Source organism: Amblyomma americanum, chromosome 3, assembly GCF_052857255.1.
Source record: "Amblyomma americanum isolate KBUSLIRL-KWMA chromosome 3, ASM5285725v1, whole genome shotgun sequence".
Lineage (NCBI taxonomy): Eukaryota > Metazoa > Arthropoda > Arachnida > Ixodida > Ixodidae > Amblyomma > Amblyomma americanum.
Genome location: NC_135499.1, coordinates 60,805,103 through 60,825,065, shown reverse-complemented (window position 1 = coordinate 60,825,065; position 19,963 = coordinate 60,805,103). Strand labels below are relative to the sequence as shown.

General features: G+C 48.1%; 1 protein-coding gene across 1 annotated transcript; it reads right to left on the bottom strand.

The window, feature by feature from the left end:
* Window positions 1-14,074: 14,074 nt before the first annotated feature.
* Window positions 14,075-15,848, bottom strand: LOC144123756 (uncharacterized). Its single transcript, XM_077656517.1, has 5 exons — window positions 15,799-15,848; window positions 15,562-15,637; window positions 15,227-15,290; window positions 14,459-14,622; window positions 14,075-14,278 (listed from the first exon to the last, which is right to left on the bottom strand). The coding sequence occupies exons 3-5, from the start codon at window positions 15,288-15,290 to the stop codon at window positions 14,075-14,077; spliced, it is 432 nt and encodes a 143-aa protein (XP_077512643.1). The 5' UTR covers window positions 15,562-15,637; window positions 15,799-15,848.
* Between the last annotated feature and the right edge of the window lie 4,115 nt (window positions 15,849-19,963).

Sequence of the window (19,963 nt, the reverse complement as noted above, 5' to 3'; positions counted from 1 at the left end):
GTGACAGCGAAAATGGCGGCTGTTTCCATCGAAGTACACGAAAGTGGACGCGCGGGCTATGGTATAGGGGGGGGGGGGGGGGGGGTAATTTGGTGCGCTGCGTCTGCTAGACGTGTGGCGCATCGGCTCCGTCATTTTTGATAGGAGCCACGGATCAAGTCATCGGACCTTATCAATTTTGCTCCCTTTGGATTCAGCAAGCTGACCGGCATCCGTGGACACCAACTTCATGCAGGTGCGCCCACTTTCACGAATTTTAGAGCGGATTTTCCCTCGCGTTTCTTCGCGCCGACGCTAAGCCTAACGGCTGCACCGGCGCTCGGCTGCCATGGAGCCACTTCTCGTGTTAAGATGACGGAAAGGCTGCTTCAACGCGGTTATGGCCTGGACGCCATGTCTTGGTCGACTGTTCCAGTCGCTGTGGAACAGAATTCGGCACCCGCCGACCCGATCCGCAATGAAAATCTTCGTCTGGTTGAGCGCCGCTCCCGACGAAAGGCCAAGATAGCGGCTAACGCCACGTCAACCACCGGCAAGGCTGCCGCTACACACCAAGCTCCCGCCTCGCATGGAGCGCAGGGCTCCTGCCCTGAGGGCCGGAACACCGTGACCAAGTGGAGGCCCAAGCCTCTGCCCAAGTTCCACCAGGACGATTTTGTTATCGTCGTCAAGCCCCGGACATCATTCGCCATCCGGGACGCCTCTCAATATGGCGAGCTCGGCGCCAATGGCGGCCGAGTTGAGCCTCCTTTTCTCCAAGGAGCAAAATTTGATCCTCGCTAGCACCCGGAACGCCCACGTTGCAGACCGTCTGCTAGGTGACTTCTCAATCAAACCGGCCAAAGGTAATGTGCTGCTCCGCGGTCATCTCAAACAACATGGAGAGGATGTCTGCTATGGGGTCATTACGGTGGCCACCCTAGAGACGCCTGAGTCACTTCAACATCGCGTACAGTGGAGGAACGGCACTGTACTTGACATCTGCAAGTTCGGCAACTCTAATAAGGCCCCACTCACCTTTGCCGGTACGGTGAAGCCTAGGTTCGTGCACTACAACTCCGAGATCGTATCAGTGCAGCCATATTTGCGCACTATTCCGGCCTGCAGCGTGTGTGGAACATTCGGCCATCGGGCGGACTCTTGCCCCAACCCAACCCAAGATAAGTGTGGCCTTTGTAGACAGCAGGCACCCATAGTGGAGGGTGTGCGGACTCCTCACGAGTGTAAACCAAAGTGTGCGGTTTAAGGTGGCGGCCACGCCACGAATTCGCGGGGCTGTACTGCAAAGTATCGTCCCAACAAGCGAGCCGCCCCAAAGGGCGGGAAATCCAACGCGACGGGCAGGCAGCCCCATCACCCCGGCAGCGCCGGCGGCGATGATTCACCACATCGCGGCGACGTCAGCGGCTCAAAGCGAGACACCTCTTAGCGGGAAGGACGTCAAGGGCAAACAAGTGCCACCACCGCCCCCACACGGCGGCCAGGAAAAGCAAGCCCGCTCCCGTGTTTTGGCCGTATTTTGGCCAATCTAATGTTCGTCTGTGACTTTGACTGGGTTGGGTCTAGCAGGTGTCTCAGGATGTTCCAGGTTTTCGCTAGGCTCATTTCCTTCTCCATGTCATCGCATTTACTGCACCAGTTTTGTTCGCACAACTGTATTGCGTACTTTTCGATCTCTCGGTTTAGCCTAGCTATTCGTCTCTTCACGGTCTGATTCCATCTCTGTTTTTTAAGTCGGTTCTCTAAGCCTTTTTTTGCCTCCCACCTTTGCAGAAGTTTACTATCTGCCACTAACGGAGCTTCGTGGCCTTCTAGAGTTGCCGTCGCTTCGGTGGCATGTCTTTTAAGTGTATTTGTCCACTCCTCTAGGTCCGTGATTGTAGTAGCGGCGGACTCTTCCCTTCGCTTCCTGAATTTGTTCTGCAACTTTTGGTTGCTTCAGCCGTTTTTCCTTGATATCTTTGGTCGTTGTTGTAGCTATTATATAGTGGTCACTACCTAGGTCTTGCCCCGTATTTTCCCAGGACACCGCCTTGGTGTTCTTCGACAAAGTTAGGTCAGGTGTGGTGTCTGCAGTGACACTGTTCCCTTTCCTCGTCGGGGTTCCAGGATCAGCGTGTAGTGTCAGACTCACTTCTTGTATATCCTCCCAAAGCTGTCTTCCCTTACTATCTTTTCTATTGTATCCCCACTCCTCATGCATTGCGTTTATATCTCCTACTATGAAGAGGGGGTTTCTTCCTGCTGCTTTCAGGGCTTTCCTGAATATGGCCCTGAACCTTACTAAAAAACTACAGTGACGTAACAAATATTCTTGCTTTATATTCTCCGGTTGTTTTGTGTCTCCAGGAGACAAACTTGGGATCAAAACACAAAAATATTTTAAGTAAATATAAAGTCTTTCGCCACGACCGAGAGCAACCGAATAGGCTCTCTGGAGGTACCGCCATAGTCGTTCAAAGTAACATGGCCACTCGTGAAATCAAGCTTCAAACTACATTTGAAGTCGTTGCAGTATCTGTAGTACATTTTAAAACAATTACAGTATGTTCCGTATACCTCCAACCACACCTGACAGTAACACTCCATGACTTAGAAGACCTTTTAAAACAATTACCAGAGCCATATCTGTTAGTCAGCGATTTTAATGCTCACTCCAAATTGTGGGGAAGCGAACAAACGGACACTAGAGGCCGTATTTTAGAGGATTTTATTCTGTGCAATAATATAAGCCTGCTCAACAGGGGAAAACACACATATTGTTCTCCAAGCTCCGGAAAAATGGAGCTGCATAGATTTGTCTCTTACATCGCCTTCTGTTTTTACTGCTCTTAAATGGGATGTCTTGGACAACCCGTATGGTAGCGATCATCTACCCGTTCTTATAAGCCTAACATCATTTCCGCAAATCGTTCCTACAAAACCACGACGTTGGAAACTCTATTTGGCCAACTGGGCACTGTTTCAAGAAAATGCCAGCTTAGAAAAAATAGATCAAAATAATTCAAGTATGAACTTAATGAAATTATCACAAACTATCTCCGCTGCGCGCCTGGCTATACCTCAATCTTCTGGAGTGGTGAAACAAAACCACAAAGCCTAGTATACAAAAGAATGTAGACTACCAAAAAAGAAACAGAACAAAGCATGGAGAAACTTTCGGAGGTACCCCACGCATAAAAATCTCATAAACTTTAAAAAGGCAAGGGCAGAAGCCCGATATATTCGCCGTAATGCTGAAAAAACTTGGCAAAGTTACGTGACATCAATAAATAGCTCAACCACATCAAAAGAAATGTGGGAGAAGGTACGAAAGCTAGATGGTAAATACTCCCCATTCACACTTTTCCTTCTAACAGCTCCTGGTATACACACATCGAAGAACAGGAAGACATTTTAGGTTAATATTTTTCGGTAGTTACCAGCTCATCACACTACAGAGAATCATTTCTAAGGTACAAAAACACAGCCGAGAAACAAAGACTCCCTACAAATGGATATACAAATGAACCATATAATAATTTATTTACAGTTCACGAAATCAGCACAGTTTGGTCCGCTGGCAAACAGACAGCACCGGGCCCGGATGGAATACACTATCAAATGCTGTCCCACCTCTCCGAACCTGCCGTAGAGGCACATTTAAGTTTTTTTAATAAGGTTTGGGTGTCGGGTAAACTACCCGAAACCTGGAAGGCCATCATCGTTCCATTTTTAAAACCCGAAAAACCACCAACCTCTCCCAGTAGTTATAGGCCCATAGCCCTCACCAGCTGCCTTGCAAAATCATTTTAAAGTATCGTGAATATTAGATTAACCTTCGTGCTTGAAGCCCGTGACCTTCCCGATGTCCATCAGTGCGGTTTCAAAAAGGCATGCTCCACAACAGACCACCTAGTTCGCCTTGAAAATACTGTCCGTGAGGTCTTCATACACAAACAACAATGTCTTGCTGTTTTTTTTTCGATTTAGAGAAAGCATATGACACAACCTGAAGGTACGGAATTCTTCACGACTTGGCTGAACATGGCATTCGTGGCAGGATGTTGAACTGCCTAAAAGATTTCCTGTCAAACCGTTCATTCAATGTACGCCTCGGTTCAACCCTCTCGAGAATTTTCATTCAGGAAAATGGAGTGCCTCAAGGAAGTGTCTTAAGCACGACCCTCTTTGTTGTTAAAATGAATTCTAGCAAAATAATTCCAAGGTCTGTTATGTATTCGATCTATGTCGATGATCTGCAGATAGCCTGCACGTCCTCAAACTTATCAACACGCGAAAGACAAGTACAGTTAACAATAAATAAGCTTTCAACATGGGCTGACCGAAATGGTTTCCGGTTCTCCCCACAGAAAACAGTGGCCATTCTTTTCTCACTCAAACGTGGCCTACAGACAGATCCTAGACTACACCTGAACGAAACCGAATTACCGATAAAAAGTGAACACAAATTTCTGGGCATAACGTTTGACAAAAAACTGACCTTCTTGCCCCACATAAAGAAACTGAAGAAAACTTCCCGGTCATTAAATATCTTAAAGGTGCTTTCACATAAACGCTGAGGGTCTGATAGAACCTGCCCTTTGCACATCTACCGCAGCATAGTTCGCTCTTGCCTAGATTATGGGTGCATAGTGTACAACTCAGCTCGACCATCCTACCTTAAGCAATTAGACCCAGTACATAATTCAGTTTTGCGCCTTGCAAGTGGGGCATACAGGACATCACCAATAAACAGCCTATATGTCGAATGTAACGAACCAGCCCTCGCAGATAGAAGAGCCATGCTCACATGTGGATACGTCCTGAAAACCCGTTCACTACCAAAACATCTCTGCTACGCATAGTTACGAAGTGCCCGTCTAAGCAGCTTTTCAGTAACAAACCGAATGCGACGAGACCCCTTATCCTCCGTTTTGAAGAAATTTGCCAGGAATTGGGTATTTCAGACACACTACCTGATGTCGCCCAGAGACCCAAACCACTGCCACCTTGGTACACCTTTCCCGCTGTAGGGGACTACACAATGACACAATTTCAGAAAAAGCAAACTCCACGTGAACACATACCACAACAATTTTTGGCACTAGAGGAAAAGTACAAAGAATACACAGCATTTTATACAGACGGTTCTAAAACATCACTTTACGTCGGAAGTGCTGTGGTGCAAGACAAATGGGAAAAGGTAGTGCGGTTACCTCAGTGCGCGTCAATTTTCTCAGCTGAATGTTATGCCATTTCGGTGGCTGTATCAAAAATAGTCGAAAAGAACATTCAAAACAGCATTATCTATACACGGACTCATTGACTGCAATCACAGCACTGAAAGCCAGAAACGTAAGGGAACCTTTAATAGGAAATATAATACATGACATAACAGCTAAAACACAAGGACATGAAATTAAGCTCTGTTGGATACCAAGCCATCTCGGAATTCGTGGCAACGAGAGAGCTGACACGTGCGCTGCTCAAGCTCGCCATAAAGAATTCCAGACTGTAAATATACCCTATGCAGATTCCGTGAAGTTAGTAAAAAATAAACTTACAGAAAAATGGCAATGTACATGGAATAGTGAAGAAAATAACAAACTATATTTAGTAAAATCTATTCTGGGAGAATGGAGATCATGCAGGCATCAGGAACGTTTTATAGAAATAATTTTATGCCGCCTGCGCATCGGGCACACACACCTAACACACAACTTTCTACTGACAAAACAAGACAAACCCTTATGTGAGAAATGTGGAGATGAGCTGACAGTTAATCACATTTTATTCTCGTGCTCACAACTTCAACGGCTAAGACAAAAATATTTTACTGTTTTTTACGATGAACGCATTCCCTTCCACCACAATTTACTTTTAGGAGATAATCCACTTGTGAGAACTTCATCTGTTTTTAATTTTCTGAAAGACGCGGCCCCCTTAAACAAAATATGATATCAAATATCGCAGAACTAATAATTCTAAAAATTTTTTACCCCGTGCTTTCGCGCATTTTATGACGCACCTCATCCATTTTCTCAGTCTTGAGAAGAAGGCTGAGGTCTGCATTCGATTTGATGGGCTGTGCACAATACACATCTGCAAGCGTGTGCGCATCTGTGTGATGTGGTTGCGCCCTTGGCCAGCTTGTGTGCGGCCAGAATCCTGCAGTGACAAAAAAGTGCCCCCACCGGCTGCCACTTAATTGACAGTGTGTTTGCCAGTACACCTTCCAGTCCCTCAGCAGCGTGCTCCACAGTCTCTCTCTGAAGGAGGAACAGGTGTTGAAACAGCTCGCCCGACGTGTGAAAAAAATCACTGTGCTCTCTTTTGCCAACGATTACGTCGAGCCACCTGCCCGTTCCCTGCTATCACCTTCCGGCTTGGCACAATGCCTGTGCTCATTAACCATGTTACGAAGATGCATAAACCAAAAGTGTAGTGCTGTAGTAAGGCACTAAATGTTTGTGCTGCTTGTTGGAATCAAAAAGCACACCAAAGCTTCTTTTTAGGCATCATACATTCAGCAAGCGCGTTTACTTATTTAGGCACAGAATTTCAACGAGTGTTTCTATTGCAAAAGAGGCAGTGTACATACAAGCATACTTTACCTTGATGTACAATTACCATATGGCTTTTTCAAGTGCAATCAAGAAAGAAATTTGAGCTCAAAAGTGCCTGATTTTTTTTCATACAGAGGCCACCTGTACAATAAGTGTACAGTGTACATTTTCAGGGCTAGAAAATATTTTGGCACATACAAGTTGTGTAAATACCAAAGCTAAGATTTCATCTTGATGGTATTTCAGAGTTTCGCTCGGTGCTACAAGCTGTGCCTATTGCAAGGAGAAAGCTGTACAAAAATGCCTAATAAATATTGTAAGGTGCAGTGGCCACTATGACTGCTAAATGACTACATCATCACTGATAGACAAAGATGTGTAAACATCATAGACACATCACCAAGGAGATGGTGTGTGCGTAAAGGTTAATTTACAGTAATAAAATATGCAACATCGTTACTGGGAATGCTCTACATCTCTAAGAATATAAAGGCAGCTCCATTATGGGAATGCTTGAGCAATCGGCGATTGCCCCATAACTGACCCCTAGCTTGGTTTACGGTAACACAACGCTACAAAGTTTTGTTCACGATGACATGAGACAGTGACAATGCCAAATGGCCCGACAAGCTCATATGCTATCGCAATAATATGTGTGACAAGTGTAACTCTTTTTTCAAATTTCTTTTCCTCTAGGTATTAAATATCCTAATCATTTTCAACTTTATTGTTTGGTCTTTTGTACAAACCGGTTGTTCCCTTTCCTACTGACAGCCGCCGCGGTTGCTGAGTGGTTATGGCGCTCGGCTGCTGACCCGAAAGACGTAGGTTCGATCCCGGCCGCGGTGGTCGAATTTCGATGGACGCGAAATTCTAGAGGCCTGTGTACAGTGCGATGTCAGCGCACGTTAAAGAACCCCAGGTGGTCGAAATTTCCGGAGCCCTTCAATACGGCGTCCTTCATAGCCTGAGCCGCTTTGAGACGTAAAAACCCCACAAACCCAAAACCTTTACTACTGGAGGGGCGTATATACGGTGTGCCTATGCTAATATGGGCCAAGATTTAACAAAAAAAACCTAAGTGCTTTTGTGCGCTGAAAAGAAGTGCATGGTTAGAAGTTATTAGAAGTATGTAAAGCCCTTCAACAATTTCCCTTGCCAAACTCAGCAGTACCAACACGATTCCTCTGCCTGCTCGGCAAAATGCAATAACATGTTGCACACCAATGCCCCGTCCTATACCTCTATTGTCTCAGCAAGACCTCACTGCCATGGATCATACGAAAACTTGAACATTGTCCCTGCACATTCATTGTGGAAAATTCAGGTGCAGCATGCCAGCGAACGCTCAACATTCTGCCCTCTTATATTAGCCTTTCCACCAGGGACAACGCTTCTAAAGGCCGTTCATCTCCCCTACGGCGACCACTTGGCAGCGGGAGGCGAACGCACGGCTAACGACTACCTGTCTACTACTTGCAGATCACACCGACTGTGTACATACGCGCATACTTTCGAGCTGCGTCACTGACGCGGCTCAGCGACGGCGTACCGTCACTGCATCGTGAAGTCACCTCAAGAAAAAGCACTCGCCACCAGGGACAACGCTTCAAAAGGCCGTTCACATCCCCTACGGCGACCACTTGGCAGCGGCAGGCGAACGCACGGCTAACGACTACCTGTCTACTACTTGCAGATCACACCGACTGTGTACATGCGCGCATACTTTGAAGATGCGTCACTAGACAGTTTTAGCAGAGCGTATTTGCGCCTCCTCTACGGTAAGCCGGCTAGCGGGAGCGCTACTGCGCATGCGCCGAACGGTCAGACAGGAGCGCGCGAGCGGACCGGCCCTCCCGTTCCGCTCGCGCGGAGTCCCAGCGAAGCACGGAACAGCGAGACGAGCGCGGCTCACGCTAGGCCTTCTGGGGCGCGATTACGGATCGGTCTCAATCGAAACTGTCTCAAAAAGTGTCTCATTTGCCTCTCTCCTATTGGTCGGCCGTGGGCGGCGGCCATGTTTATTTTTTTCGTCACTGACTGACGTCGTACATGGCGCAGAATTGGTGACGTTGGCCATCTAATTATGCGGGCAGATTGAGACGATTTTTTGAGACTGGAAAAGGTAGGATCAACACGTTTGAGACAGAAAATGGCGGCTGTTTATTTTGCCATACGCGGCTGGTCGCGCGAGCAACAGCGTAGGAGAGTGCACGAAGACGGTTTTGACTTGCCAGACGAGCTGTTTCGTCGCCAATTTCGACTCGGGAAGGAGACTGCACAGCGGCTGTGCGACCAACTCGCTGATGAGCTGGGAGGTGCGCGGGCGAGTGCGCTGTCAGTGCAGCGACAGGTGTTGTGCGCGCTGCGCTTCTTCGGCACCGGCGGATTTCAAGGCGCCGTGGGCAACGTTGCCATAGCCCAGCCCACTGTCAGCAAGTGTGTGCGGCGGGTGTCAGCAGCTATTGTCAGAGTGGGGCCGCGGGACGGTTGGGTGCGGTTCCCGGCGACCCCGGAAGAGAAGGCGGCGGCGAAGGAGGGCTTCCTTCGCCACGGCAGCATCCCCGGCGTCATTGGGTGTGTGGATGGCACACTCATCGCCATCAAGGCGCCACGGGGCGATGCTGCATACAAGGCCGCCTATTGGAGTCGTAAGGGCTTCTACGCACTCAACACAATGATAGTGAGTAGGCTTCGCTATCCGTTTTTGACTGCATGCTCGGCCTTAAGCTCGGGCCTTGACGGCGGAAGTTCACCACTAAGCTTGTGGTGTGCTTTCTCTCACAGGTGTGCGACTCCAACATGAGAATTATAGCTGTTGACCCCCGCTGCCCGGGATCGGACCACGACGCGTTTTCGTGGCGCTATTCGTGGCTGCGGCAGGATATAGGGCAAGGACTGCTGTTGCAAGGTGGCGAGTTTCTTCTGGGTAAGCAATAAGAAACCCCCACCGCGGTTACAAATTCCGTGGTGAGGCAAAAATGAAAACCGAAAGAGGTTATCGAGGCTTACTTCACCTCCAAAAGGGGTGACAACTGTGTCGGTTCGTCTGAATTATGTCTAGCAAAGAAACATCGAAATCTTACATGGGTACATTGGGGCTTTCCATTCCTACTGATCACACATGGCCCTGTCGATAATGTATTCGCACTGCACACGGTGTGTTTGCGTGTGTACCTTGTTTCCTCATCCTTTATAAGTGTCCCTGTTTCCACAAAATAGTCAGTCGCAAGTTCTGCGCTTTGTGTGTGCGTATTTGTGCCTCTTGTTGACCGGTCGTCTTCGCGGTTTTTTTTTTTTTGGACATTGCTATGAATCTGCTGCCATTGTATCAAGAGTGATGAGATTGAGGACAGAGGCTACGCTTAACTGCACACCATTTCTGTTATGCAGGGGACAGTGGCTACCCTTTGGAGCCCTGGCTTTGGCACCTGTGCCAGGGCATCCCAGTCTGGCATCTCCAGAGGGGTTATTCAACTCAGCGCATAGCTCCATGCGATGCGTTGTGGAGCGCGCCATCGGCATGTTGAAGAGCCGCTTCCGGTGCCTGCAAAGGTACCGGACGCTCCAATACGAGCCGGAGCGAGCGGCCTTCATAATCGGAGCATGTGCTGCGCTGCACAACCTGTGTTTGAATGACCCCTTGCCAGAAGAAGAAGACGTGGATACCGCTGACCCAGACGACGACGAGCCACCTCCGGCTGCAGTCCACACGCAAGGCGCTGCAAGCCGCCTTACCTACCTGCGGGGGAGAGCCGTGCGCGACGGTATAGTCGAGCTTTTTCGGAGAACCCGTCTCCAGAGGCTGGCATACCTGCGCACGGTGCGTCATCAGTTGCGGCGGCAACTCCAGCGTCGCCAGCACTGAGCCCATCGACACCACCTCGCAGGGTAGCTGGCCAAGGTGTTCATTTGTGCAACACAGCAGCCACGGTTACTGTTGGCAGCGTCATCCCCTCGTGTCAGTGTCCGCTTGTGTGTGAGCAACTCTGCATTGTGCCCCTAGCCGCAGCCCGCAAAGTGCCGACTTTTATTTATTTGTTTCGTGTGTGTGCCTACAAGCTGCCGGTGCCGAAGAAGCGCAGCGTGCACAACACCTGTTGCTGCACTGACAGCGCACTCGCCTGCACACCTCCCTGTTCATTGGCGAGTTGGTTGCACAGCCACTGTGCAGTCTCCTTCCTGAGTCGAAATTGGCGACGAAACAGCTCGTCTGGCAAGCCAAAACCATCTTCGTGCATCCTCCTATGCCGTGTGTGTGTGTGCGTGCGTTTAAGTGGGTGAATAAAAAGTGTACTGTGAAACAAAGCACCGAATGTTTGTGATGCTTATTGAAATGAGGAAGTCCCACTGAAGCAATTTTTTTGCTCGATATGCATTCAAGGGCTGAAATGATTTCGATGGACATATTGTAGTACAAGAGACATCAAGTGCCCATTGTTGGTATATCAGTTAAATTTAAAAGGTGTGCTTGCACCCTGTAATTTAGAAATAAATAAAAAAGACAACCAAAGAGGACAACACACCTCATAGCGCATCCCCTACCGTGATGACATCAGTGGGCAGAAGGGCCATCCTTCAAGCTTACCCAGTCTGGCTACTAGCGTCATCGAGTTAGGGGACGCGCAGTGAGGTGTGTTGTCCCCTTTGGTTATGGCCTACTGCGAGGAGGACTTTTTTATTTATTCCTAAATTACAGGGTGTAAGCACACCTTTCAAATTTAACTGAAATACCAACAAAGAGCACTTGACGTCTCTTGCACTACAATATGTCCATCGAAGTCATTTCAGGGTTCCTTCCAGCATGCACATTTATTTTTTTTTACAAGCATTTATCACAAGTGTTTTTATTTGAACAGATAGGTGCAAAATGCACTGCTTGCAATACCATGAACAAGTAACATCTTCACGTGTGGTACACAAATTGCAACATACAAACATGATAAACATGACAAGACTAGCGGCCTACGTGTTACCACAGCTTCTACGTGAGTTATGTAAACATAAAACGCACTTCAGCCCATATTAAACCATGGTACACATCTGAAGCAATGCGCTGTACGTGTGTAATACATTTCGCCTGACTAGAAAATGTGTATCACCCACAAAATGCATGAATATCAAAACGACAACGTGTGATGAATTTCTGCTCAATGGGAAACCATAGCAGTTCCGAGAAGATTGACGCAAAACGGAATGCATCATGAATATGGCAAATTGTGCTGTCATAAAGACTGTAACATGACAAAATTCTCATTCATCATCATCAGCCTCACTATGCCCATTACAGGGCAAAGGCGTCTTCCATGTCTCCCTAATTAACCCTGTCCTTTGCCAGCTGCGTCCACTGTGCCCGCTAACTTCTCTCATCCGCCCACCTAACTTAGTTCCACCCCCTTGCTGTGCTTTCCTTCTCTTGGAATACACTCCGTTACCCTGAAGGAGCAGCGGTTACCTTGCCTTCCAATTACATGCCCTGCCCAAGGGATATTGGTAAACTGCCATTCATGATCTGAGAGGACCGGCCATATTTGCTCCACCCCATTCTTATCCATCTAGTTTTTTTCCATCTCACGATCAGCTGTCATTGCAAATTGTGAACTGCTGTTCCCTTGCTAGACTGTAGAACATTACCTTGGCTTGCTGGATGTTAATTTTTAGACCCACCGTTCTGCTCTGCCTAACTCGTTCATCACCTGAGTGACATGGCAAGGCAATGTCATCAGCGAATCGCAGATTATTTAGGTACTCTCCATTTACTCTTATTCCCAAATGCTCACATTTCATGCCTCGGAATACCTCCTATAAACAGGCGGTGGATAGCATTGGCGAGATCGTGTCTCCTTGCCTGACGTCCTTCCTTATTGGAATTTTAATGCTGACTTTATAGAGGACTATGGTAGCTCTACAGTTCCTATATATACCTTCCAATATTTTGGAACAAGTCATGGTAAGCCCCGTCGTGGCACCCCACTGTTTGTTTGAAGTATTCTGCAACCGATGTGGAGCAGGTTAACTGTCAGCCATGGCGGTCACATTGCGACGGACAAACAGTGTGCGTGCGCTACGCAATGTGTAGACACGTTCAAGAACCCCGAGGTGTAAATTAACCCGGAGCCCTCTACAACATTGTTCCTATAAGCACGTGTGTCACAACGTGTCGTTAAAGTACACAACCGTGAATGTGCAAAGGAGGAAGATTAATGAACATATGAAAAACCAAACACTGACTAGATATAGCATACCTTGTGTGTCTTGCAGAACGTAAAAAGGTAACATCTAAAAACGAAATCAAAGTAAACAGTACATATCACACACCTTGTGTGTGTCTTGCACAATGTTGCAAGGTACCATCGCAAAAAATTTGCACACACACTTCAGACTGGTTATGTGCAGGAATGTGAAAGCACGTGCGTATGACACCACCTGGAACACTGCACGAGAAATGGTTAGTTGCAATTTTGACACAAATGTAGCACGAAAAAGTTGCGCCATATTGAACTCAGTCAGGGGGGGGTGTATAATGCGAATGTCATGTATATGACCGTCGGGAAAGGCGGCCCTCGGCTTGCCGTGTGCGCCATGCGATCACGTGATGACGGCAAATTTATCCTGACATGACTGGGATTTTCTGTACCATCTGCGAGTGCTCATACATGCCATTAGGTTTTCTCGTAATGGGACTAGCAATGCTTCCACATTGAAACACGAAACCAAAGTGGACAACGAATACTGCACAGCCTGTACACTGCACACAAGTTAAAAAGTACAAAAGGAAAAAAAAACATTCATACACAAGCCCCATGCACCTGGCAGGGAAATAAAAAAATGTCCTGCACCTTGCAGAAGGAAAATAAATATATACATAACGCCTGCACCCGGCAGGGAAATAAAAAAATATTGTGCACCTTGCAGAAAGAAAATGAATGTATACATAACGCCTGCACCCGGCAGGGAAATAAAAAAATGTTGTGCCCCTTGCAAAAAGAAAATGATTGTATACATAACTCCTGCACCCGGCAGGGAAATAAAAAAATATTGTGCACCTTGCAGAAAGAAAATGATTGTATACATAACGCCTGCACCCGGTAGGGAAATAAAAAAACGTTGTGCACCTTGCAGAAACAAAATGATTGTATACATAACGCCTGCACCCGGCAGGGAAATAAAAAAATATTGTGCACCTTGCAGAAAGAAAACGATTGTATACATAACGCCTGCACCCGGCAGGGAAATAAAACATGTTGTGCACCTTGCAGAAACAAAATGATTGTATACATAACGCCTGCACCCGGCAGGGAAATAAAAAAATATTGTGCACCTTGCAGAAAGAAAATGATTGTATACATAACGCCTGCACCCAGCAGGGAAATAAAAAAATGTTGTGCACCTTGCAGAAAGAAAATGATTGTATACATAACGCCTGCACCCGGCAGGGAAATAAAAAAATGTTCTGCACCTTGCAGAACGCAAAAAAAACAGAAAAAACAGGTAAAAAAGGAAGAAAAAAAGCCCCACCGAACATGTTACTGCGGTGGCTGTACCTGATTGTTCAAAACACGTACAATCAGGGCCACCGCAAGTACCACTTGCTCGGTGACGCGCCCCGTGTCGGCCCTTGCCACATCTGCAGTGCGCACCATGTGGGCCCCGGTTTCTGTGACGGCGGCAGTCAATTGTGTCACTGCCGCCGTCAGGCTGCGCACTGCTCTTGTTGTTTGCCTCTGTTCCTGCACATAAAAGGAGCTTCATTTGCACACTTCACAGACATGTAGGGCTCGTTTCACATAAATATGAACTACTGAAATGTCTCTAAAGGTCAGGCATTGGTTTCGAACTGTGAATGTAGATACATGTTGCATGCAGATGCTTCTCCTTCACTAAATGTGGTGGGTGTTGTGTGCACATACCTCTAGGAGGCGCACATGAAATGTGGCGTCCTCAGCACTACGGGCTTCGTGGAGGTCGTTGGTCCGCCGCGTCTCTGTCAGCAGCTGGTGGACCTCCTCCGCCCGCGTGCTCCGCTGCTGCTGGCACAGACGCCCCGCCACCACATCTCGCTGCTCCTGTGTAGCTGTCAAAAGGAGAAAGTGACTGAATGTACACTTGTCATATAGTGGCGCACGATGTACAATAACCTGACTGTTTGGTGCAATATCTCAGAGGGCTGTTGACATGCATACTGGGGAGCAGTACATAAAAGCATTCATAATCAGCCGTATGACAAAAACAGCATTGTTTCAATGTGCGCATTTGTGTAACCATCGCAGACACCACAGTTTCCGCTGTAAGAGGAAAAAAGCTTACACAAGGTACCAGTGGTGCATATGAGACACTTCTGTGGGTGGCCGCCACGGTGGCTGAGTGGTTATGGCGCTCGGCTGCTGGCCCGAAACACGCGGCGGTCGAATTTCGATGGAGGCGAAATTCTAGAGGCCCCTGTACTGTGCGATGTCAGTGCACATTAAAGAACCCCAGGCGGTCCAAATTCCTGGAGCCCTTCACTACAGCGTCTGTCATAGCTGGAGTCGCTTTGGGACGTTAAAGCCCCATAAACCAAACCAAACTTGTGTGGGTATTCTAAAGTGATACTGATAGTCTGCTCCTGCGAATGGTATTAATGTTAGGTAGCTTGCGAAATGGATAATGTGCAGCATGATATTGGAACACCAACTCACAGGCTGTGTCACAAGGTGCGCTCTCCTCCTCCTCCAGCTCCTCTTCTTCCAGGGGGGGTGCCATCTATGTGAATTCATTCCACAGGACAGCACTGCTTAGTGGACAGTTTCAGCAGAGCGTGTATTGGTGCAAAACACACGGTTACTAGGTACTGAGACACAAGAAGAAACATAGCAGTACCAAGAGGGCAACGTAGTACAAGGTACATAACTCGAGGTTGCATTTCTTAGCTCAGCATTCGCATCCCTCCCTAACTAAAAGAAAAACCACAACGAAGTCAACAATGTGCACAAGTTGTTAGGTGTACATATCAAATGACGAAAATTTCACTTACCAGATGGAGAGCGCGCCTCTGCCTGCTGCAGGCCGCTCGTCCCTGGCATCTCCCCCACGGACACACGGGGCTGGTTCTGCAAGAGGCACAGCGCCCCACGTTCATGCACGAGTGTCTCGAAGTTCATTCTGTGTGTGCATGTCTCACAGTACATGGCCCCGAGGTTGACATTCATTATTCTTCATTAGCCTCCCCTATCATTACCCCCTCATTATTAGTAACGTCACCGCGGCTTACAACACAACTGGCTGGACGAAGAGTACAACGGAGCGACGACGCCTTGAACGAGGCCCGTCGACCGCAGCTTGCACACCCGGCCTGCCAGCCCCGGCAGCCTGCCGCCTCCAGTGCCCCTGCGACAGGATGTGGAGAGACATATTCAAGGACCATTCGACAGACCGTTGTTGACACGCTCACCTTCCCGCTGCCAAAAACTGCGCCTCCTGCTTCTTGCAGCGGGTGCACCACACTTGCCAAGTGTGGCGCCATTGAAGCACATTTTTGGCAGCGGGGCCCGCGGCGTTCAGCAGGGCCGCAAGCTGCTGCCACAGCTCGCGCCTGCGAGCCGCCGTGTAGCCCCCGGAAAGGGGTGAGGCAGCGTGGGCGAGCGCCGGGTGCTGCTCCATAAACTCCACCAACATGAGGAGTTGCTCTTTGGATACGCGTGCTGTCGTCATGATGGTGGATAGCCGTTTCAAATGATAACGGTATGTCATGCCAATTCCGCCAGCATTACTAGGTATCGGTCAGGGAATGAAATAGGGAATAATGGGGAATGTACAGCTTGGCTTCACGCGGACGTGCGCTATATATAACTTGGGTTTACACAGCAAAGCATAGACGTGCGCTCTATTGGAACAACTTATACAAGGTTATGAAGCAGCAAGGACGAGCAAGACGGTTGGTAGAGTGCGCCTAATCGTTTTTCTCGTCCTTGATCGTTCCTTCCTTACACGCCTACACACGATGAACTGACAATCACGCAGCCATACAACTTTATTTCGCCCCATATGTCACACTTCCCCGTCGTCTTGTATTTAGCAAACAAAATACGGAACTACACATCCCACACGTCAACCGAAGAGCATCTTTGGGCTATTGTTGTCATCGATAATAAGCAAATACACACTTACCACAATATGTTGTCTTCGTCGATTTTCAAGCCCAGCGCTCCTTGTAAGTTGATCTCCGCAGGCCCGTAGCATTCACTGCCTTCAATCACATTTTTCTGCGCACTTCAGACGTCCGCAAAGTGCCTTGATTTTAGACGACACGCAAAAAATCGGGAACTAGCCGTGGAATCAGCTGTTTTCTTGCAGGCCGCCATGTTCACGCGACACCACTGCCAGCACGCCCTCATGGCAAAAGAAGTTAACCTGCAGCAAATTTAATTGCAAAACTGAGAATGCCTCTAATTTTCCCTTGTGTTGTTGAGATTGCAACACAGTTTTCTACAAAAATAAAACATTACTTGTTTTCTTCATTGCGTTTTTGTTCACTTTCAGACTAACATGTCCACGCTGTACCGCTGACAGCACACCTTGGCGGCAAGAAAAGTGACTGAACAGCAAACTTTATTGCAAAAATGAAAACACTGCTTCTTTTGCTTGGTGCTGTTGGGTTTTAAATACAGTTTCTTAGCAAAACAAAACATTACTCGTTTTTATTCACTGCGTCTTTACTGCAAAACATTAGTCTACGGTACCTTGTCGTGCGAATAGTGGTTTCGGGGCGGAGCTTACCGCAACCTTGCTCCGCATTGGCCGATTCGGCGGTCGGCATTACTCGGTGTCGTCATTTTGACGTCACGATCTCAAAATTGAGACAGTTTTTTGAGACCGATCCGTAGGGCGCAGAGTCAACATGGCAGCCGCCTGTTCTGCAGCTGACAGCGAATGTGCCTCGGCACGTTTGTAAACAAAGGTGGCGCTGCGGTCGGCAGCGACGCGGGGTGTAGGCAAGACGCAGCGCGCCTACACTGCGCCAAGCTACGCTGCCTTCGAAACCAACAGGTGTATGCGAATATTTCAAAGCGTGCGCGTCCCTTGTGGTTAGAAAAATTTTTGTTGATGCTCGGAGAGTAGTTCTGTACTTTTTCAGCCTGTTCGCCAGACGGAATTAGTAGGCGGAGCGCTGCATCGGGTGCTTCTCCGCTCCTAGTTGGCGGCAAGTAACAGCGCAGTGCTACGGCAGGTGAAGGCGCGATGATTCTGGTGTGGGCTAGTTGGTGCATACTTTCTACGACACAGATTGTCACAGCGCAACGGAACGAGAAGAAGAAACTCGAAACACAGGGTGGGCGCTGAAAGTATGCACCAACTAGCCCTCACCAGAATCATCTTAGAACGTATTTCTCCTACATTGGGCTCTTTTTTTTTCTGTCAATGACCTATGCACGATTCTAACATAGCCCTGGTCAACCTGGTAGCTGTCACCACCTGCAATTCGAGAGTCAGCGCCCGTCCTGTGTTTCGTGTTTCTTCTCGTCCTCGTTCCGTTGCGCTGTGTCAATCTGTGTCGTAGGAAGGCGCGAGGTATGGGGAGGAACTAATCGTCTACAGTTCTCAGCTTAAGCTATGTTGCTATGCTATGTTGCTACAAGTTGTCAACTTATGGGCCGATAAAGCATATCCGATCGCTAGTGCAAGATAGGACGACGCGATGCACGACGCGAATCAGCTTTCTTACACGACGAACCTTGTAATGTGCTTCCTATTTTCACATAGCCGCTTCCCTCTGGAGAACTTGGAAATTAATGAACAATATAGCTGCTTTGAATAAGGCAAATATGATCCGAGAGCTCCACGAGCGCATTCATAAACGTTTTCCTCGAGCTCCAAACGAAATTTATGCTCACTCTGCTAAGCTACAAAATTTTGCTTCTTATTTTAGAATTTATTAATGTGTGCGCATTCTGCTTGATTGCGTGGCTTTTGGCGCGAAATTTGCTGTGTTTGCCAGGTTCTGATCGACCTACAATGTGAAAATTCAATTAAGTTGGGAAATAACTCTGCGCGACATTGTCGAGATCCTATAGCGTCGTTGGACCGGCGTTGAAACGACACACTTGTTGAAATTCGCGAAAACGAATACAGAGAAAAAAACCGTCGTGCGTGCTACTGCCCGAGTCCGGTGCTTCTTCCAGCGCGGCACGGTGTGGACGCCGAATTAAGGCGACTGGCGGCAGCTTAATTTTTGTCTTTACTTTTGCGCGAAGTGATGTTCGGGACGTTGTCCGGGTGATAAGCATCTGAAAAAGGCCCCCCGAGTTCAACTTACGATCCCAAGCACACGGAATATCGCGCCTAAACTTATGCTGAGAGCACGACAGAATGAGAGCGAGTTACATGCGTTACTTGATTTTTGCACAGTTCACGCGACCGAACAACAACGATGCGAAGTCAGAGACACGAACCAACGTATTAGGTTTGAATGCAGAAACGCAATGTAATAACCCAAGGGGTGAAATGAGCTCGGCGTAATAACCCACGAGCTCGGCTGTAATATTTATCCGCGAAGCCGATCCGTCGCCGAACTTGTCTTGCTCCTCAGCCCCTGCCCGTCGCTTTCGCGCCTATCTGACTGCAATAAACTCGTGGAAACTTATGCCGCTTCCTTTCTTCTGCATTGCGGCTGAACCAACCGCACCACAATTTGTCGGCACGTCGTGAATTGTGCCCAAAAACACGCAAGCGTGGCGCACCTAATGCGGAAGGTCCCGCTTTTTGCCTACACAACGAAAGTCACTGCTGACGCCAGCGCCGCCGCATCTCTTTGACGTCACGGCCTGACGCTTGTCTATAGTGAACTACAATAGTACTAGAATAGTATTCTTCACTGTAGCCTCGGTCTCCGCGGTACGCATTGGCGTATCCAACCGGAAACCTAGGAAAAGGTTTCGCGTAGATGAAGATATATGCCTTTTGCGCGAGGTAGTTGCAGCAAATCCGTTCACCAACCCTTGCGTTTGGGACGAAGTGCGCCGAAACGTGGCCGATGCAGTGGGGCGCGACATCACCCTCCACAGTAAAAAAATTTACACCCCTAAGGGTGTAAATGGCTTGTCGCATGGGGAGCACCCTAGGGATGTGTATATTAACACCCCTTTGGCTGGGGTGTTGCATCTGCACCCTTCTAATTGGGGTGCTGGGACCACACCCTTTTGCTAGGGGTGCTGAACCTGCACCCTTCAAGGTAGGGTGTTTCCCATACGGCAGGTGTGTTCCTGTGACAATTCCAAATTTGTGCTTAACGAGCGACTCCATAAGACTTTCGCAAAGCAAAAGCTAGGAACTGGCACAGTATATGGAACTGTGTAGTGTTGCAAAGAAATTAGTTACAAATGAAAAAAGCACACATAAAAGAACCATATGAGTGGAAAATGCAACCTACTTTTATTCCA